Raw genomic sequence first — 22,294 nt, forward strand, 5'->3', positions numbered from 1 at the left:
AGATGGGATTAATTATAAGTATTAACAATATATTTCTGTTAAGAGGTGCTTCATTTGAAGTAGATTTCAGGCTGTTTTAATTCCTCATAAATGGAACACATAGAATTGATTGGGTTGGAAAAGACCTCCAAGATCATCAAGTCCAACCCTCGGTCCAACTCCAGTCCGTTTACCAGATCATGGCACTCAGTGCCACTTCCACATAGTTCCTAGATACCTAGGTAACTTAAAAATCTTTTCCTGTCTTCAAATGATCAAAAGTAATGGTTTCTTTCCTAGATCTAGAGTTATGTGTGTTCATCTTTGATTTTTTTGTTTCTCTTCTGGCTGTGTAGTTCCAGTATCTGTGGCTGAGTTCCTGTTTCTTAGAAAGAAAACTGAGAACCAGCTTCTGTGGAAGAAGCAAAAGGATGAAATATCATTCTAGGGAAGATAGAGTTATCTTCCAGAGTTTGCTCATATTGTCTCTCTTGGGAGTACATTACTGGGGACAAGTAATTGTCAAATGCCTGCAGAATGAGGTTGCAGTTGGTAAGTTCCAGTTTTTAGGGACACGAGCTTCAGGTCCTACAGCTGGTGGCCACAGAAAAGCCCCAGGTCTGTGCTGTTGTGCAGGCCACTAACACCATCAGCAGCTCTTTCTGGCCTGTGTGTTTTCCCTGTGCAGTTCTGAGCCCATCCCAGTGTTCTCATCCTTTGAAATCTTAAGTCGTTTGAGGTGTAATTTTTCAGTGATTCTTTAATCAAAGGGGTGGTTTGCATAAGCAGGAAAACTCTGAATTGATCACTTTGTTGTTGTGGCTATAAGTCTTTGGGACACAGTATTCCTTATGGCAGGGATTAATTTCTGCAACAGGTAAGAGTGCTTCTTCAGTCCATGAAATTTCACAGAGAAAGAGTTTTACAGAGATAAGAAGTATGAGGTAGAAACATCTCTTAATTCTGTAATTGTAATTAGATTCAGTCCATTCTAATTGAGCTTTATTCTTTAAGGATCTCTTATTGAGCATTTTAAAGTGCATGGAACTCCTATGTGATGTTTTTTGTTTTAATTTTTTCAAGGCAGTTCTTGAGAAACATTCATTGCTCTCAGTTACTTTGTTCAAATGCTTAGACTAGAAATACTCCCAAAATTGTTAAGCTAACCAAAAAGAAATATACAAATTTTCTAAAGTTGATTTGCAAGTAAAGCTGTGTGTCTTGGAATCACAGAATCATTAAGGTTGGAGAGGACTTTGAAGGTTGTCGAGTCCAACCATTAACCCAGCCATGGCCAAGTCCACCACCAAATCCTGTCGCTGTCTTTCCTCTTGCCTTGGGCAGCCCGTTCCAATGCTTGACAAACTCTTCTGGTGAAGAAATTGTTCTCAGATGCTTTTCTGCCTGGCTGCTTTCCAGCCACTCTTCCCCCAGCCTGTAGCGCTACATGGGATTGTTGTGAGCCAAGGGCAGAACCCAACACTTGGCCTTGTTGAACCTCATACAATGGCCTTGACCCACCAACCCAGCCTGTCTGGGTCCTCTGCAGAGCCCTCCTACCCTCCAGCCGATCAACACTCCACTAATCTTTAACAACTTGATGTAAGATGTGATGTGAGGCTCTTGCAAAAATAGCAAAAGAGAAAACATGCTTTAATTTACTGGTTTGACTGTAATTTTGGCAACACTTTAATTTTTGCAGATGTTTAATGAAGACTTTTATATCAACCCTTAACTGTTCTGGAATCCTAATTTTAATTCAGTGCCTTGTTCAGTGTTTCATTCTCCAGAAAATCAGGAAGGAAAGCTCCTCAAATAATTTGTTATGTAGAGTCTGTAACTTCAGTGAGCAGTTCTTGAGCTTCCAAAGGTTTCCTGGAAGTGTAGCCTAAAGTTTTAAAGTGTCAAGTTGTGTTGAAATACCAGGTGTGTAACGTCTGCATTTTGTCAGGTTTTCTTCATACAATAGATCTGCACTACACTAAATTCTAACTGAAAGTCACAAAGTTTTAGGGCCTTTCATAGTCTCTCTTTAAAAGGTACAGTTTTAAAATAACATGTTTGGCTTTGGCTACTTGCAATTTGTTTTGAATAAAGAGAAGGAATCAGCCCGAAATCTGTTGTCAGTAGGACATGAAATTACTGTTAGCTTCCTATAATGACCTTTTTTTTCCTTCTGCTATTAGGGGCCAAATATTTATTTTAACACTATTTGGTTAAAATTACTCTTAACAGTAAAAATTGTGCACTCCTCTCAAATAGAAAACAATGTATTTTTATTTGCTGTGTTGCCCTCTTTCACACAATTGGTTAATGATTATTTATTGGGAATGTTGCCCACTCTGGTTTTAATTAAAATATACACGTTCTTAGAAAGTAAGAAATTGAGACAATGAAAAGCATTTTCCCTTTTCTATAAGTTAGTTTGAGTATGTGAAAAATACTTTTTTAAAAGCATTGAGATCTGTCCCTAAGGAAATGGTGGGAGTTAGTTTTGTACAAAGGCATTTGGTAGATATAAAATGTCTTTGATGGTGCAGTCAGCTTTTGTCCAACCACCTGTGTGAGAAATGCAGGGATTTGCTGAGTGGCGGATCTGCCTCCCTCCCTCCTCACCCCCCTCCCAAAAAAGTCATCTCCTTGATGAAATTGATTTGTCAGTTTGTTCCAGTCTAATGGTGTGATAGCCCAGCAGCTTTCAGTATCTTGAATAGTTAAAACCTGCTTTTGAGGTCAGTGTCAGCCACTCTGACCCCTGTGAACTGTCACCTGAGTCAGAATTGCAGGGATTAGGCCTTTGATATTGTGATGGCTTCGCCTATCAATTGACTTTTTCATTACTGAAGATGTTGGGCCTTTTGTTTCCCTTCTTAGTATGTAACCAAGCAAACTCCTAAGTAGAAGAAGCGTTTGTTCTTGTTCTCTCTCTCTGCAAGTAATGGAAGTACTTGTTTGTGAAGTGTACCTAATTAAATATAGAAAAAATCAAAAAAGGAAATATAGCATGACTGCAAATATTTTTGTGCTGAACATCAGTCTAATTTCTGGCTAAGTTTAGCTGGACAAATTTGTGAGACTTATCAACTGATAAAATGTTGTACATAGAAAGCAGGGTGTCAGATTAGAATTTACCAATCCTTTCTGCATTCAGTCTTCTGTGTGTGTGTGCATGTGTTAAATTTAAACACAAAAGTTATTTGAATTCTGTAGTTCAGAGCACTTAACTGTTACAGTATGTTATAATATTCCTATTGCTTTATTGTATTTCTGAGAGATGAATTTGTTTACCTTCTGTGTCTGCCTTACATGCCTGCTCCAACACAGTTTATTTAAATGCAGATCAAAACTTAGGATAAAATAGTTGCTACTGTAGCTCTCTGCCAGGCTTCCTGCCTTCTCCTTCCATTAATTGTTAGCATTTCCTGAGCTCTTGCTTGGTTTGTTTACTCCTTGATTAAAATGAGTAAATCAAAGCATATCATAGGTATGGAATAGTTGATTGCTGCTGTATCAGGATAAATTAGTCTAATTACACGTGGCTGTTCTGTTTGCTTGTGATGTAATGTGAAATGAGGTCCTGCCTCCCCCCCAAAAAGCCCAAGCCAATTAATAAAGCTTTTAAGCTCTTTGTCACAGGCCACCGTGGAGGTCTGCAGAGAAGAACTTTAATCCAATAAACATTTCATTTAGATCATGAAAAGAAAGCATGAGGAGAAGCTCCTACAAGAGAGGGTGTTACCAGCAATTCTAGTCGTGAAGAGATGTGAGGAATTTGCCAAATTAACCAAGAGGCCTTCATATTTAACACATAAATGTGTCAAAACTAATAATAGAATAATTTAATTTGAGTTGAACCTTATATTGTTAAAATTCTAAGAAGCCACAACTGTTTTCTTCAAAGACTTTACTGTTGAGTTGGATGGACAGGGCAAGAGGAGGTTGTGAGAAACCCAGATAGCAAATAACACTGGCCGAAGCTGGTGGAAAGGGGAAAAAAAAGGAATAGATAATTAGGTGTAATTAGTGTGTATGAATTGTTGTCTCCCTGCCCTTGGCTTGAATAAATTTCAGAGAAAAAAAACCCTAGTGGCAAAAACGCTTTGATGTAAGAAGAGTCATTGTGGTTTGGCAGCATAAAGGCAGTGTTTTATACTTCTTACATAATGGTTGTGATACAGAAAGAGTGAATGGACTCTGCACCCCCCAGCCTGCTTTACAGCAAGGACTTTTGGATTGCCTTGAAACAAAATGCATCAGAAGTTCTCAGTTGTTGGTAATGAGGTAGTGGACCTCATCAGAGCTAAGCGTAAGCCATCTTTAGCCTTTGTTTAGACCTTAATCGCTTTTTTTTTATTATTCTGGCAAATCCAGTTTTGTAAATCAATACTACTTTTTTTCCTTCCCTTTTTTTTCCTGCCTGCCAACAGTTCTGGCAGGAGCAAAGGCTAATACTGGGAAAAGAAATACAAATCAAATGTTAAAGAGAAAAACAACAGCATAAAAGAAATCTAGACAAATAACTTTGTCCAGGGTATAATTCCAATGAAGTACATGTATTAGGGGTGAATTTGACCCTTAGCTTATGAAACATCATGTTATAAATTCAGTGTGAACTCTTGGCATTTGTTTTTCATGGAATGCCACAGCTTGCTTATTAGGAGATTGAAAGTTACAGTCATTATTGGTTCTTTAGCAAAACTGGGTGTTATACAGTGATTTGTGGTTTGCAACCTTGATTGGGTTTTTTAATATATTTTTTTATTTATATTTATTCTGCAAGGAAGATCTTTCCGTAAGTAATGTGAAATGCGGAGAGGTGCTCAATGGAATTCTTACTGCATGGAGATTTACTCTGCTGTTCTTCTGCACCCTGACTGGGAAAAGGAGAGGCTGCTTGTCTGCAAGCCGGCACAGCCACATCTGTACCTCCTGAATTCTTACACAGAACAGTACATTTTCAGAGTCTCTGTCTCTATTCATGCATCATTATTTTACAAGTTAATTATCTATTTTTCCTCTTCTTAGGGGGTAGCTGATTTGTAGCTAGACATTAAAATAAGTTATTGAAAAGTTGTACAATAGATCATATGTTCTTTGTGGTAGCAAGAATAGGTGGGGGTTCTTAGTTGTTAAAGTTTGAGGGCTGTAATGTAAACGTCTGCAACTTTCACTGAATGAATTTTGCCTCTCAGTTTATGTCTGCTAAGATCTACAGATTAAAGTCTAAATGTTCTTGTCACAAGTGTAAGAAAAAGATTAATTGAAAAAATTATACTTGTCAGTATTTCTTTTCCCAGGTCTTTGTGCTCTAGGTCCACTGAAAAATAATTCACAAATAAAATGTTTGTCATCCAAAATCAAACTACGCATTATTAGTTTCCTGGATATTTTGCAGGATTCTTGGGTGCCATTTTGAAAGTTTTCCTCAAAAATTCTTTGTGTGGTTTTCTGTTTTTTTGTTTTGTTTTGTTTTGTTACGGTGTTTGCAATTGGGATTAACCATGGAATATCTAAGCTATTGTAGCAATTTACCATATTTCACTATTTCAGAAGAATATAGGGGAAAAGATTGTAAAAAAAAATTAGTTAACCCCTTAAAGCATTGCACTGTTTTGTAGAATAAATAGCCTTGAAGTTCATTTGATCTGTGAAAGGCAATACCCGAATATCATGCAAGACGAAGTAATTATTTCTGATTGTAGGGTTTGGTTTTTTTTCAGGTATAGGTCACAGAAAATTCAGTTAGGGGAGATTATGTACAAAGCTAAGAAATGTGCAGATTTTCTGTTGTAAGATTGTGTAAAAATTATTTACAGTTAATACTTGCATAAAGGTTAGAAAGGTTGATGAAGTGATATTTAGTTTTGCTTTACTATTCACTGCATGTCAGAATGTAATTATGACTGATTCATGAAACTGTCTTAGCAATGAACCATCTTTATTAAAATGCTGATCAAGACAAGAGCTGACAGTAATAAAGAATAGAACACTTTAGTCTTGTTGCTTTTGAATGATTGCTAATTACCCCAGAGGTCATGTATAGTACTTATGAGGATTCATTGACATTTTCTTTGAAGTCTACTGTTTCAACAACATCTGAACAAGGAGACAAAAACTATATGCACACCCAACAATGCTTGGACCAAGTTTTTATCCACCATCAAATACCTGATGATTTTCTTTCTCCTTCCCCCTTCCCCTGAGTACATCTCATTCCTGTGGATTGGTGTAGCAGAAAGTTAGGAGTGTAACAAACTCAATTGCTTTCCTTTATTTTTTTCCTTAAAAAAAAGGAAAAAAAGGCCCTAAACAAGGCAAAAGGATAAAGAAGCAGCTCCTTGAAGGTCCTGCAGCTGTACCACACAACCAGAGAATCACAGAATATGCTAATTTGGAAAGGACCACAAAGATCTCCGAGTCCAACCCTTGGGCCTGCACAGGCGATTGGCCCTCCTGGCTGTCAGGGCACTGCTGACTCACATTCAACATGCCGTCCACCAGGACCCCCAGGTCCCTTTCCATGGCACTGCTTTCCAGCATCCATTCCCCAGGCTGCTACAAACATCCAGGGTTGCTCCATCCCAGGTGCAGAATTTGGGACTATCCCTTGTTGAAATTCATGTGGTTGGTGATTGCCCAGCCTCTAATTTGTCGAGGTCTCTCTGCAGAGAGTCAGCACCTCCTCCCAGTTTATATCTCCCCAATTTTATGGGGGAAAAATATTAGGGATCCTGTGTATTGTTAATGGACACCAAATCAGAGGATGCACTTGAAAATAGAGGATGAAACTTACAGGAAAATTGTGATTCCTTTTGCTTAGGAAGAGTTGCTGGAAGTTGCACTTCTTAGATAGGCATGGCTTGGTTCCTGATAGTAGATGTTCTAAGGTGATTGTTCAGAACTACACAGAGGCCTAAGAGTATTAATTGCAGCTTTACATGACTGGGGCTAGAACTATTCTCTGCTCGTATGGAAAATATATTTGATACTGCAGATGCAGTGCTGCTGCTGCATTTGCAGGTGTCTGCTGTGAAGGACTGCAGAAATTCAGCAGGTTTGGGAGTTAAGTAATGACTATCCTGAGTTGAAACACTCTCTTGTCTTTGTCTGTCCCCCTACACCTTCTCTGGACGGGTAAGTGCTGACAGTCTGAGCACTCCAATTAGTTCTTTGGCTGCTGATTAGGATTCCATGGTGATTAGTAGGCCTATTCTTGTGGTCCAACAGGATGATTTGTATGTTGGGTTTGGTTTTCTTTTTTTTTTAATGCTGTTAAAATTCAGAGCAGAGAATGATAGATAATTGGGTTGACTTATGATGATCTTTAATAAGGTTAAGAAATATCTACTCACCTGCATTAACAAGGTTGTTCAGCTGATCACAGCTCACAGGGACACATTTAGTACAGTATTTAATGTGGAACACAAAGCCATCTATTAGCATTTCAGGGCTTTCTGTGACACGTGGGAAACACATGTCTTGAGAACTTGCAGGTTATCCAGTTAACTTTCACTCCTTTTTAAAATTTTCTGAAGCCTTTGTTCCTCTTCTTGATGATCTATTATGTCGTATACTTTAATTTCCTGAGCAGTTAAACATTTTAGTAGCTACCATTTTTGACTGCAGCAACAAAGGAATATTAGAGGTTCTCACAGGAGGAAAAGTGTATTTACATTAGTCTGTATTTAATAAATTTCAACAGTCAGTCTACTGACTGTCCAATGTTATCTATTCTGTCTATAGATTGTTGGTTTTGGTGGTGTGTCTAGAGCCTTGAGTCTTTTTTTTTTTTTCCTTCTGGAATGCAAAGTTTTTCTGCCACTTCAGTGGAAATGAGTGCTTGCTCACACTGTATTTCTAACTTACTAATTGTGTTTTCAGTTCTTTAATTGTATTTGTTCTTTGTATCCATAAATACATAAATGACTTCAAAATAAATTGTATGACTAATTAATTTTATGTATTTGTCTTTAATAGGATAAGTCAGACTTTAAATATCTCAATAGACTAGAAAACCTTGTGGAAACTCTGGATGGTTCTGCTAGACTGACTGTAGCTTCAATATTAAGTATTTATTTCAAAAGGAGTTTAGCCCAAGTAAATGAAATTTGGAAATTTAAAACTCCATCTAAGACTAGTAGTTATGGTTGTGGATTTGACAATTAAGTGCTAACAATCTGAGCACTCCAGTTAGTTCTTTGGCTGTTGATTAGGATTCCATGGTGATTAGTGAGTCTGAGGATGCAATCACATCTGTAGGGTTTAATCAGTCCAGTGCTGGATGAGGTAGTCCAAAGTGGCAGAGAGAAACTAGAACTTCTGTATTTAATCTCGTAGGGTTTTTTCCCCTTGCTGTGAGAAGGGCAAAAAGTAGAGAAGCCCACCTCCCTCTCCCCCTCCTCAGATTTGCAGGGTTTTTAAATTGTAGTATTGATTGTTTAGTTCTGTGATGCAGGAGAATAATGTTGAACCTGTGAGGAGGGGAGAGGATGCGTGGAGCCAATCACACAGGCACCCTCTCTGATGTTCAGCATTACACCTGTGAGCAGGATTTGTTTTTCCATGCTGTGCAACCATCTATCTGGTTTTGCTTTTTGTAAACCTTGGAATTTTAAGTGTTTAGTTTGGACATATACAATATTTTGGTGTGTCTTATTTTCTTCTGCTATACATTCTGATTATATACTGTCTTTTTAAGATTGAAAGCATTTATCTTAAAAAAAATACGTACAAATATGAACATTTTGCCCTCTGCCTTCCTGTGAAGCAGATAAGTGAATGTCTGTGTGTGCAGAAACAGAAAACCATGGTATGTACCCTTGTCTACAAAGGAAACCTCTAAAGGAAAAACTTTTGGATCCCTGCTCAGCACAGAGATTCTCTGTGATCTTTCTGCCTGAGTAAAGGTGCAGAATCCTCCTTTAGAACCGTCTGCACAGATACATTCCCAACTCAGAGGAGGATGGTGGTGTTGCTGTGTGGCAGTGCAAGCAATCTTCCCTTTACTGCCTTTCAGCTTACTGTTCTGCTATCACAACTTTTCTCTCCTCTACTTTGTAGAGCTTGGTTTGTGTGAACAGCATTGTCCACTTCTGTGGTGGGTTTTTCGGTTTGTTGGGGGTTTTAGGGGGTTTGTTTTTTGTTTTTGTTTTGTTTTGTTAAGATTATTTTCCATTAGACCCTATGGATCTCTGATTGTCATGTATTTACCTAAGGTTGTTCCTACCCTGCAAAGCTTGTAATCTAACAGCAGGATTCATGTTTTAAAGGAATGTTTTCTGAGAGTGTGTTGCGATGCAGATTATGATGTTTGGGTTTAATAACAGAAGCCATTCATGTTATGTGTATTTATACAGTGTCTAAAAGAATAGGTGTGGGTGAGCTTTGGAGTGTCTCAATGAAAATAATTAATGACAGGCATTGGTACATACTTACTCATGTGAACATGTAGAAAGGTTAGGAAATTGTGGCTGTTTTATTTTTATTTAAAGTATGGTCTCTAAATGGCTGGAGTACCATCAGTCTGGAGAGACCAAAACCATATATGAATTAGGAACATTCAAGGCGTGGAAGAGTAAAATGCCAAATGTTTTCAAAAGGACTAAGTATTTCACTGTTCCTGTTAGCTGTCCCTTGCTTCTATGCTCATATTGTGTATCACAGAAAACTGCTGTACCTCAGAATTCTGATTTTCCATTTTGTTTATATTTGGTTCAGTTAAATTTTGCCTCCTAAGGAAGCAAACAATCAGTAGGACTATATTAATTGTATTTTATAGATCTCTAAACAGAATTCTGCTGTTCCCTTTCTGCCTGAAAGGTCCTATAGCCCAGAATATCTAACAGATATTTTTGAAATAAACTATATATTTTATCTTATTAGAATCAATAGTAGTGTATCATTGCAGACAAACAAGCAAAGTTTATAGGGAAAATAAATACCTTTCAGTTAGGCAACTGTTTGTAGCTTTAGAAAGGTCAAAAAACATAAATAAGCTTTTGAGCACACAAGCTCTTCTTAACTAATGTCACTAATGATAGCTATTTTTCTTGAATAGTGATAACACTAATTACTTTTAAAAAAGAGAAAAGGGAAGAAAGGCAGAAAAAATTTCATCTTCTTTGTAGCTATATTGGCAGTATTTACATTTCTACAGTTCTTATCCCCAAAACTCATTCACTGTAATTTTAAATCGTGGAGTCATAACAGGCTGTCAGTGAGTTTAGGAAGTGACAAGTTTGTAAGCAGAACATAAGTGGACTAAAATACTGTGGCACCGAGTGCTGATTTCTGTTTCCTTAAGCTGCAAGGACCTGCATGATATAGCGCAAGCCCAGTCTGTGTTTGATTGCACAGAACTCCTGCTCCACTCAGCAGTCATTATCAGCTGAGCCACCTGCACCCCTGTAAATATCAGGGCAACAAATCCACTTGAGCTACAGTGTTCAGGTGCACGTTTTATTTCTTTCAGCCCTACCATAACCATGGAATACTCTCAGCTCTATGTGGTTCTCTGTTCACTCTTCGCTGTATGCAACATAATACCCTGAGAGAGTGGTAGAGTTTGTAAATCCATCTTTGAAGGCCAAAGGGATGGGGCTGAATTCATGCAAAATTACCTATCTCTTGTTTCTGGGAGAAAATCCCCAAATTATAAACAGCATTACTAAATATCTGAGTATCTAAAGTTAATCTAAGTAACCTCAGAGTCCCCAAAGCTGTAATAGTAATCTGCATGTTTTTTCCCTACTAGCATAAAGAAAATAGTACTTAAGCTAATCTTCTACTTTGGAAAAATAAAACATTAGGTGGAAAGATACTGGGAAAGCAAAGCTTAAGTGCACTTGCTTTGCTGTGACATTTCAGTAATCTTCCTTCTAGCCTTGGCTGCCAGACTGATGCTGAAGGAAAGCTTAAACATCCTCCCTCCCTTGCGCATATTATTACATGCCTCTGGAACTTTTTTCTTCTGCTCTGTTATTCTCCTTCTTTGTGAGCTCTCACGAAAAGAAAGGGAATAGATTATAATAATATTGTAGTACCAATGCTATTGTGTTTGCAGTAGCCTTAGTCCAAGACAACGATTTGATTAGCATGGCTTTTTCACTTACTGGAATTAAAGATACATGGATTTTCCTGGGATTCTGTACTTTCAGGGTGATTTTCTTCACCGTTTTTCTTCAGCTGTATGTCTGTGCAGAGAAGGTGGAGGTTTAAATTGGTATAGAGACTTCAGTCAAAAAATCAGTCATCACAGTCACTCCTGCAGATATTTGTAATCTGTGTCCTATGCAACACATTTGTTCAAAAGGACCATTGTTCCTTAAATCACTGATGATAGTTCTAAATTTTTTCCCTGCAATGTAGTTGCTGTAAATGAGGTTTGACATTTCCAATTTTGTTATTTGAATGGCCTCAAGGAGGCTTTGAAAAATTTGACACACAGAATATGAAATGCTTAATGAGAGTATTAAAGATAAACTAATAGTTCATAGTGCAGCAAAGAAGCAGTGATTTAGTGCATTCTAGCAATCCAAAGACTTCTAGTGGTGTTGAATTAGATAAAAAAAAGTTTAATTGCCTTAATTAAATTGTTGATAGAGGTGTATTTTTCTAAAATCTTAAAACTTTCCTTCTCTTTCTTCTGTAGCTTCTTTTGCTTCTAGCTGTATAACACCCAGAAGTTGTGTGTGTTTGCAGTAGTCAAAACAGATGAGCAGAGCTAGTCCCTTTGCCAGAGGGTGTAAAATCTTGATCCCAATGATATTAGTGAGAATTTTGCTCTCAGCCTCAGGCCTTGAATCAAAAAAGCACCTTTAATATAGCTGGGTACAGAAGCAATTAATTGTGACTACTTAGGGACATCTGTATCACATTTGGAATCTTACAGGTCATTTAAAGGGGAAGATAAAAGATCCTTTTCTGAGTCCAACAATCCTTTTGATATAGAGCTTTGTTTATTCCTCTTTATGTTTTGGTCCATTTTGCAGCAAGACTTGGTGTGGTTCATATATTTTATGTCTGACCTACAAAATCTTTAATCTTACAAGTAGGAGGAAAAGATAAAATTGTTTTTAGGTTATAAAATAGAAGTAGTTTCAGTTCTTTCTAGAATTTGTTTGTAGTCTGTTAAAATTTTAATGCCACTGATCTCGTATTTCTAAACACATATACTTTAATGTAAAAATAATTATTTTTGCACACTCCCCCAACAAAGCACTACCCAGAGAGACAAATAATATTCACCCTCATTTCATTATGTGTGCTTCTAATCTATATCAATTCTCTAGCTGGTGGACTTGTGAAAATGGTTACTGTTTTGTTTTGAATATATCAATGATTTCCAGTTTATTTCTTTGCTTTGCTAATTGTAAAGGAGACTTTAATTTAGTGATTTGGAGTTTCAGTTTGACAGATGATATTCATGCTGATGGTTTATCACAGCAGTGTGTCTTCTCTCTAACACAGACAATAGTAAATACAGCTTTGTCTTGAAGAAAGCTATTCTTTTTTTTGTCTCTGTAGAAATACTGCAACACAGTCCAGCTTGACTCTGGAATAGACTACAGGAAACAAGTGCTTCCAGCCGCTGGAAAACTTTACTACCTGTAAGTTTATCTATGATATTGTATTTGCTCTCTTTTCGCCTCTTATTAGCCAATAATTTCCTTGTCAATAGGAAATGAAAAATGTGTAGTAGAATTAGCAGGGTGTGACTTTTCCTTTCTTTGCTTTCTGGTCCATTTTGTTCAGCAAACCGCCTTCCATTATGCCTCGATATTAACTTCATTAAACTACATTTTCAGTATCCACACTAGCATCATTTATAATGTGTGACTGAATAAAAACTAATTAGATTTTTTGGGGAGGTGTGGTGTTTGGAGAACTGAAGTGACAGATGGTTAGAAAGTAATGAATATCCTCTTGTGAGAGATTGCACAATTCTCTTATAATAGAAGAACATCCTTATTGTATTTAAGTAATTAAGTATTTATAGAAATCCACTGACAAGGATTCTTTTAATTTTGGGTGTTTCCAGTGCTGTGGATTAAAAAACTCAACACCCTTCTGTTTTGACAGATTGTTTCTGTTTATCATGCCAACATTTCTTTAGCCCTTTATATTTGCAAATAAATAAATAAATTTTAAAATATATTCACAGTTGTGTTTATGGTTGCAGCATAAATCTGCCTAATAGGAACAGCCTCTTTTTTTTAATACCTTGAAACCTTTGAGGTGCAAACATTTTTCTGTCTCATATTTGCTCTTGTAGTATTATTTAATCAGTCACAACCTGAACAAAGCAGACAACAACAGCTTAGTATGAGATTTATAACTCTTCTCTCAACCCCGTATATAATGATTTAAAGATTGTTCTTCCATTAAGAAAGGTGTGGTATTTTCATCACTGTGTTAGGTATTTGAAACTAAGTATGTTTGTGTCACTTTGTTACAAAGTTAGTCATCGTGGTTGTTGTAGGAAGGAGGAATACCTGCTTAGTAGAATTACAGCAGGTAACTCCTGCTTCTGGAAGGAAATGGCAGAATTTTATATGGGGAAAACAGGTCCAGTGCAGGTTCTGTATCCTCAAATTGTGACTGGATGCACTCAAGACAAGTAGCTCTTGTTCCATAGCGTTGTCTGGCTCCACTTTCTCTGAGCTTTGTGGTGTCTGCTCAGAAGTACTTTTTGAAGCCGCTGGTGGTATCTCAGCATTGCTCATCGTAGCTCTTGTTACGATTGCCACTGTCCCTGCCTATGGTCCTGCTCCCTGCACCTGCTGCTCTCTGTGACTGTCTGACAATTGTGGAGAGTTCCTGTGCCATGTTCTTCTCTCACTGTCTGTGCTCTGAAGAAAGGAAGAGCCCGGTGGTGGTTTCTGCCAGGTGGTAGGCTAAGGCATGGTGCCTGTGGCACCGGCTCTCAGCAGAGAAGTACAAACAAGTCCCAGGAGTCCCAGCTGAAATACATTTCATGGTGTTCTGCTGTAAAACTTGCAATCAAGTGAATGGCAGAGATTGGCTGTCTGTCTTGTGTTCTGTTATTGAAAACATGTGTGTTACCTCCAGAATTTCATGTGTACATCATTAGGAAGCAGTGGGGAAAAATAAATTTAAAAAATCCTGTAGCTGCCAAGGGAATAAGGTACTTATTTCATCATCCTTTCTTTTTCTGAGGAAATCTTATTCACTCTTCTGTTCAGACTTGTTCCTTGGAGCTTTCAGTCCCATAGAACCAGTTTAGTATGATTCTGTTTGTTTTAAAATGAGGTACTATACAATACTTTGCTACAGATCTTTGAAATTCTGTTAGCAGTCTTGCCCCTTAAAGAAAATGTTCTTGTCTAACATGTTTCTATTCCTCTGTTAGGGGTTATAGTATCATTATCACATTTTATTAAGAATCCTCTTGAATGCTTCGTGTTTTGTGTAGTCTTGTCTTCATTTAAAATATGCAACTGAGAGTTGCTTAAACCTCTTTCATACTCATCTGAGAGTCATCAGTGTAACACAATTACAAAATGTCTGATCAAAGCAACTGCACTGATCCCAGTCTCGGGTGTCTTTTTTCAAAACAAACTTTCTTGGCAATTAGGTGCAGCTATCCACCTTGGCATCATATTCAGCTGTTTCTTGCTGTAGCCTTTACATCAAACTTCTTAATAATCATATGCATGCATATCCACATACTCTGATACAGATACATGCACTCTTTCCCCCCTTTTATGGTCTTTTTTCTGGTTTTGTCTGCTTTTTTCATTTGTCATTTAGTCAGAGGAAACCAGCTTGCAGATATCAATGTTGAGGGAAACTTGTAGAATTTTATGTAATCTCCTAGTCAGAAAAGACTTTTTATAGTTTGTGGGAGGGGGTTTCCCAAATTCTTTGTATCTACAAGGTTTGTTATTGTTAAGCTTGAGCTAAAAAGTAGTTATTTCAATTCTGCTATTAATTCCGCTGTGAAAATTCTGATCATGAACTGATCTAGATTGGACTGGAGTACTTTGTCACGCAGCTCTTCAAATGTGATAACAGGAGAGTAATTGTGTCACTTGCTGATCTTCATTTGTCTTGTAGAGGATGTCTAGAACTGTATGAATAAATGTGGTTTGAGTGCATCCACAATCTCTAAAATGAGACCTTTCACACCAGAATAGATCATACAAACTTCAATGAACCATTATATATCCTAGTTCTAGTTTGTTGTCTTCCGTAGCATTAATTTACTATTCTCAGTTAGAAATCTTATCTGTCTGCATCTATCCATCTTTAAGAATGAAATGCGGAAAGGTTGGCCCTCTAACCCATTTAGTGATAAAAAAAAATGTTCTCTGATTGGACTGATTTATAATTCTTGTGGCATTCAGAAGATTAATATATACTTAACTTCAGCTCTCAGCACAGATACTTTGCATTTTCACCATCTGTACTGGGGACAGAGTTGGGGGGGAATTGATACAATTACTAATGCAGAAGGTATACTGGTATTTTCAGTTTCACAGTTTAATTTTGCAAGTCATTAGATCAATACAATTGGTTGACTTGATCCCTCCCCCCAGTCTCCCCCCCAGAAAAGAAAAAGCTGCTTTGACATTTAATTTCACAAAGTCTCCTCTTAGAAATTTCAAAGAATACTTCTTTAGGTGCTTGACTGCCTTGCCTTGTCTATTTGCTCTTATTTTGCATTCAAGATAGAGCCCAAAGCCTTTTTTCTCATTGTGTACACAGAGTGTTAATGGATCTGCTCTGCCTGTATTGCCTCATTACTGGAAACAGCTCAAAACACAGAAGTCTTTCAGTGTATGCAAATAAGGCAGAATCATCTACCTGAGCGTTAATATTCTCTACTTTTAAGTGTATTCTAAATGTAATGTTTGTATTTAGAGCATAACATCCTGTTCTCTTTTTTTATGGGCAAAAAGCTAAGCAGGCTCAGGCAGCTGTTTGATGTTGGCTTCAAGTGTTATTAATTTCATATTCTATTATTCTTTTCACTGTAGCACAAGTGAAGCTGATGTGGAGGCTGTCATGGATAAGTTGTTTGATGAGCTGGCTCAGAAACAAAATGATTGTACGTAAGTTAATTTCTCTTGAAAGAGAATACATTTAGAACACAATGCCCAATCTCCACTGACCAATTAATAAGTTCCATTGCTGTATATGGGTTGATGCCACACTCAAGTGGCAGTCATTGTATCAGCATTTTGTCTAATTTATGTGTTGAATCATGTGCTATTATTCATGAAGCTATGCATTTCCTATCTGTAAGAGATGAATTTTATAGTAATTATCCAGAGAAGATTGAGTCTTTGTTCATGTTCCCATAGTAACTAGACCAAGGATTCTAAAAGTGCAAGGCAGAGAGCTGAGGCTGAATAAAGCATGTGGAACCATTGCAGACTTCACGTTTGAAGAGCTGTGTGACAGAGTAAGTACCCAGTCCAATCTAGATCCGTTAATGCTCAGACTTTTCACAGTTTAATTAAAAAAAAAAGAAAAAAATCCAAATCACACAAAGTGGCAATTTTCCCAAGTTGTACTAAATTATAAAGGGTTTTTAACTTGGCAGAAAGATTATGAAGTTAACTGGTAATCCCCCTCCCCCCTGCCTTCGCAAAAGACCAGTAATAATTTTCTTTTTAATGATACAGTAAATTCACTCTTAAGTGTATCACAGATTGTCTTCAAAAGTCCTACTACAGTATGGACCTAACATCACTGTTGGTATACTAGTGTGATAACATATCAGTATGTAAATAGGATTCAAATACTATTTATAAAATATGGAGTTTAAGCTGATGCTGGAGCAAAGGAATTGTGATCCTGGCACCACTACAGGAACACTGCTTTTGCATGCCTTAATTTCCACAAGGGCTGCTCAGTCCCAGGCCTTCTCAAAATGTGCCAGATTTTGCTAAATACTGCCGAAGTCTCTGCTTAAACCTGGAGGATGTGATTCCTGGAAAGCTCTCTTTGTAAATGACCCCCAGTGCGTTGGGAGACAGTTCCCCAAGAGTTGCACTGTACTTTGGTGATTGATCTCTCTACTGATGTATAAAACTATTGTTAAATGATCACAGCCTTAAACTGGGCTGATAGCATTTTTGATTCAGGATACTTACCAGTCTTTTGGTGGTAACATTATGGTTTCATTTCCTTGTAATTACCAAGTTGATAACTATTCAGACAGAAATTTCACTTGTCAAGTTCCAGACTGTAGGCTTTAGACTGATGGTTTTCAGTTTCAGACAAAACCAGTTAGCCATTTGTAAGAATAGAGGTATTTCATGGGTAGAACAGCCTGCATTTCACTAGACTTTTTCTTCCTTGCACCTCTTAAAGTATTGAGAAGCAATGCTGCCAGCAAATGCATTTAAAATCCTTTAATCCAGTAAATGCCTTACATACTTAATTGGGCTGGTAAGTTGGTTCTAAGGAGAAGTGGTCTGATAGCTCACATGTCAATGGCCACCACTTTGGGACTGAAGGTTCTGATCCTGTTCAACAGTTACATGGGGTTCAGGTCATCTTGGCGTAATGGAGCTGAGGGGCTTGGTTTGCACTCAGAAAAAGAGAATCCTTATAAAATGTTAAATACTGTTTACCATTATTGTGCTTACACTGATTGCCCAGGACTTAGGAAGTCCTGCTGTCTTGATTCAGATGCCTTCTGCATATGTGTTATGGTGGTCTCTAACAGCATAATCACATTTTTAAAACTAAAACAATATGAGAGACAATAAATGTTTAACAACTCCCTCAGGAATCACTTATTTTCTTTGTATATGCCTCCATTTGTTTCTACCTTTAATTGTTATGTACAATCATTTATTGTGCCATGATTTTTCTCTTCAGATCACTCATGGCACTTTATAAAATTAGTATGTTTGTAAGGGGTATCACTGTGCTCTCTCCATAAGTAGAGAAATATAGTCATGAACTTAGAATTGTCCATTAAATTTGGATGAATAGTTGAGTTGCCTCTAATATAATCTTTTTCATAATTGTAACTTTTAAAGTCATTCTTAGCAACAGGAGAAAATTCCCCTTGGTATGAACTGGATTTAGGACCTTGCCTGCCCCATTGTTCTGTTTGCCCACTCTGTTGCCATTAAAATCTCCTGAAGGGCAAAACAAATATTCAGCTGTCAAACCATGGAGCCATGTTCCTTTATTGGGGGGAAATCTTTTACCTTTTTGATGGAAAAACTTACATGTGCAGTATCTTTTCTACACCATCAGAGTGGGAAGTTGCTCCCACTCATGTCACAGCAGACATAAGTAGGATCTAGAAGAGTGCCCAGGTGGTTTATAGCAAAAAATACCCCAAAGTCAGGAGACATGCAACACAACAGGAAGTATAAAGTCATTCATATATATTCCAGTAAGCTGAAATAGGAAGTGGGAATGATTTGTGGAAGTATAAAGCAGAAATCTGTAGGGGACATAACTACAAGGTATTTACTAATTCTTGTGAAGCCAAATGGTAGATAAGTTGACAGGCATCATAAGTGCTACTATTAGGAAAAAGGAAAGTAAGAGGCTGAAAAAGATGTAATGAAAAGCAGGATCCGCAAAAGAAAATCATGGAGGGGAATTGGCTGGATTTGCATAGAGTGAATCTGCAGGTTTCTTTGTGCAGAACATGGGGACAAAGTCCCATGGGAAGGCAAATTGTATAAAGGGACACGGGGCAGGGAGTGTCTTCCCAGCGGGAGCCTGGAGCAACCAGGATGGAGCTTAAACTGACAGCCCAGGCAAAGCCTCCTAAGTACATAAATGACATTTAAACTTACTGTCATAGGAGCCCATTAAACTTACAACAGGATTGAATACAAGAGTTGCAGTTGGTTTTATATCAGTTATAAGACCTGATGGCAAGCATGATAAATGGGAAATTTTCATTAATGGGGGAAAATGGGATATAATTCATATTATTGAAACCTTGTGGGACAGTTCATAAAATAATAATAATGTAGAATCAGTGCTTACAGCCTACTTAAGGACAGAGTGGCTAAAATAGGTGGAAGACAGTATGCAACATTAAAGATACTGGTACTTGCCTAAAAGTTAATTAATACAATGTTCTTGAATATGTATCAATCAGCCTGCTAATTAACAAACCCAGGAGGGCAGTACTCATTGGGGTCTGTTGCAAATGGAGAATGAGGTGGATTGCTTCTTGAGCACTTGGCTATAAAAAGCATATAAAGACAATATGCTGTTGTATGGGAAGCTTATGCTGTAGATGAAACACGGGAAAAGGTGAAATGTAATTATCCCAAAATTTGCAAATGATAATTTTCTAGCATAAAATACAATACATCAAGTACAAGGTCATTTGCTTGGAGCAGCTTTATGGGAACTTAGCAATGAATTTGTCTAGAGATTTAGCAAGAATCTTCTTAATTTTCTAGCATTCAGTGAAACCAAAAGATACTTCCAAACAGTGTAGTTAACATATTTGAGTGTTCAGGAAGAGTAGTTTTCCAAAGCAAAAGGGAAATATTAGTACCTGGAAGAGAAAGTGTAAACAACAAGAAAAAAAGAACAAGAAGGGCTCTGAGGAGGAAGATAGTAGAAGTATTTCCTGTGTCAGTGTTGAGACAATCAAATATTATGAAATGAATGGCAATTAGTTTTGAAGTGCAGGAAACTTACAAAATAAAGGCCTTGGGCACATATCATGTCTGCTCGGATAAAAGACTTGTTAAGTAAAATGGCAGTTTTGATATGGTTTATATTTCTGAATGTTACTGTCTTAGTTGGAGATGAATGAACTTCAAATAATAATGTGGAAAATGGGAAAGGTTTTGCAAAAAATATGTATTCTAGGTGAAACAGAGTGAAATATTTGTTTCACTAAAGGGTAGTGAAATAATTTTCAGTCTGTTAATAGTCAACATATGTTAAAAATAGCCTGCAAATACATTTTATATCACTGGAGTCCTGGAAAACTAGGTTGAGATCTCTGACTGGCTTTTTATTTTGGATAAATGTTGGAGTTCAAGAGAAATTCCACATCACTAGAAGGATGCCTCTGTGTGCCAGGATTAAACTATAGACAAGTGAAATTCACACATTCACGTGATGACCCATTTAACAGCAGGATTTTGGTCAGATTTTAGTCCAGAAAGGTAACAAAGAAGCTGGTTCTGGATTTATACAGTGGATGACTGAAGAATGGAAATTAATTCTCCAGTCTCACTGATTTTGTAGGAGGAGCTGGGGTTTGAAGATGCTGTTCTCACTAGGAAATTTGCATTATGCAGTCTCAAGAAGGCATTTGTTAAACGTAGTGCTAAGTTAGTTAACTAACATACGAAAAGAATTATTACTGAAGGTTTGTTGTTGAGTGTAGCATTTCTAATGAGCACATTTTTATATTAGGTCACATCTAATAGTTTTTCCCCCAGCAGTTTTGAGTATAACATAAATACTAATACAAACTTGCTGTAACTACAGAGTGCTGTGTGTATGGAGGGAGCAAGAATGAATGCAAGGATGTGTGTGATTTATTTCTCAGCAGAACTGAGATTTTAGGGGAAGTGTTCTCTTTGGGTGAGAGAGTTTGTTTTGTTCTGCCATTTTTACGTATAAGCAAACACAAAATTTTACAGCTAGAAATTAGAAACACAAGTCATGAACACAGGAGCAGACTGTGCCCTAGGTCTAGTGACTTGGAAATATGGTTGGTTGTACTGGACAAAGGGGGCGGTCCCATGGTGTAAAGGAGAGCACTCTGAACTCTGAATCCCAAGGACCTGAGTTCCAGTCTCAGTGGGACCGTCCCCTAGCAGTTCAATGCCTCCCTGCCATCCCATCCCGTCACATCTCGGATGCTCAGCAGGGTCAGCCCCGGTTAGTACCGGGTGCTGTGACAGTCCTGAGGACTTCACTGTCACTGTCCAAGCTTGCTCGGCCGTGGCAGATGGACCTCAGGACTTAAACGGTGGGGCCAGTTCTGTGCACGCTGTGCCTCACCTAAAAAATCCACTGCACAGGCTGGAAGGGCACACCCACGTGGGGAGAGCCCTGCCCAAATCTGCATTTGCCAAGTCTGGCCATACATACAATGGACAAAGAGTTCAAAAGGAGTTTCTGGTCCTGTGTTGGAGCATTTAGAGCTAATTTCTTTGGGGGTGGGCAGAGTGGAAATAAATAGGAGGGTGAGTAGTTTGTTTTAATTTTGGAAACATCCCAGATTGATGGCAGAATGCTTGGTGTGGTTTTGAGCTGAAATTTTAAAAAATACATTGAAAAACCTTCAAGAAACCACAAACCGGTTGAGCCTGAAGCATTAGTTCCCTCAGATGACAGACCTACAGTTCAGTTTTTTCAGCTTATCCAGAAGAGGACTGGAAGGTGATTTATCATGTAAAGCTATTTTCATAGGAAAAAAAAATACAAGTATTAGTTAAATCCTAAATCTATTAGAAAGTGGCGTAATCAGAGACTACAGAGAGATACAGATTAAGAAAAAAAAAAAGAAAAGCACTCATTCACACATATGAAACAGTGAAGGGAGTAGCAGAGCTTCTTTGTACTGTGTTTTGGGTCAAAACTGGATGTCATTTTAGGAGAAGGTGTTTTTAAGCTACGGATTAGTTTTTAGGCTTACCTGTCTCTAAAATGCAGGAGCTTGAAGTACTTCATGATCTCTTCTGGTCTTAAATTGTCTTGAAACTACAGATGTGAGAGAGTCAGGGTCCCTGTTCCTCTTGGCAGCTGCGTCACTGCCCCTGTATATGTGGTGAGGGGACTGTGCCCAGTCCATCTTGAGGGATAACCTGCTCTCAGCCCCCTCATGCTTCTGCAAGTAGGCAGTACTTATTCTATCATTCTGTGCAGTCAGTTCAGACTGAGTTTTTCCAAGGCTCGTAACTTCGCTGAATCTGAGGAGGGTTTCACAGGACATGTATAGGACATTTCCCTGATACCAAGCAACCTTTCTTCCAAATTTGACATGCCTGATCTGTGTGATGATGGAAGCCTAAAACTTCTCACTAAGCTAAAGGAAAATAACTTAAGGAGCAAATTAGTCAGAAAGTAACGAAGTAGGAACTAAGTTACTCTCAGAAATGTAGTAATTGACTGAAACCTTTACAAATAAATTTTCATTCACACAGAGATGCATGTTCATATGAAGTCAGTTTGAGGCATCCGTTCCGAATGGGAAAGTTCCCAGATGAAAACTAGTTTTGTCATGGAAGGTGGATGTCAACTCTTGCTTACATGTTTCCCATCTAATAAATACAAGGTATCAAGATTGTGTGTGAGCAGAAGTCTAAACTGTCAACATCTTCTGACAGAA

At 37.8% G+C, this 22,294-nt stretch overlaps 1 protein-coding gene across 1 annotated transcript in view; it reads left to right on the top strand.

The window, feature by feature from the left end:
- The window catches only part of AFG1L (AFG1 like ATPase), a 69,372-nt gene that overhangs the window by 30,175 nt on the left and 16,903 nt on the right, over positions 1-22,294 (top strand). Inside the window, exons 8-10 of the mRNA XM_071548861.1 lie at positions 12,505-12,587; positions 15,981-16,051; positions 16,308-16,408. Coding sequence (XP_071404962.1) covers positions 12,505-12,587; positions 15,981-16,051; positions 16,308-16,408 — 255 coding nt within the window. The remainder of the gene's footprint in view (positions 1-12,504; positions 12,588-15,980; positions 16,052-16,307; positions 16,409-22,294) is intronic.

The sequence above is a fragment of the Pithys albifrons genome, chromosome 2, assembly GCF_047495875.1.
Source record: "Pithys albifrons albifrons isolate INPA30051 chromosome 2, PitAlb_v1, whole genome shotgun sequence".
Classification (NCBI taxonomy): Eukaryota; Metazoa; Chordata; class Aves; order Passeriformes; family Thamnophilidae; genus Pithys; species Pithys albifrons.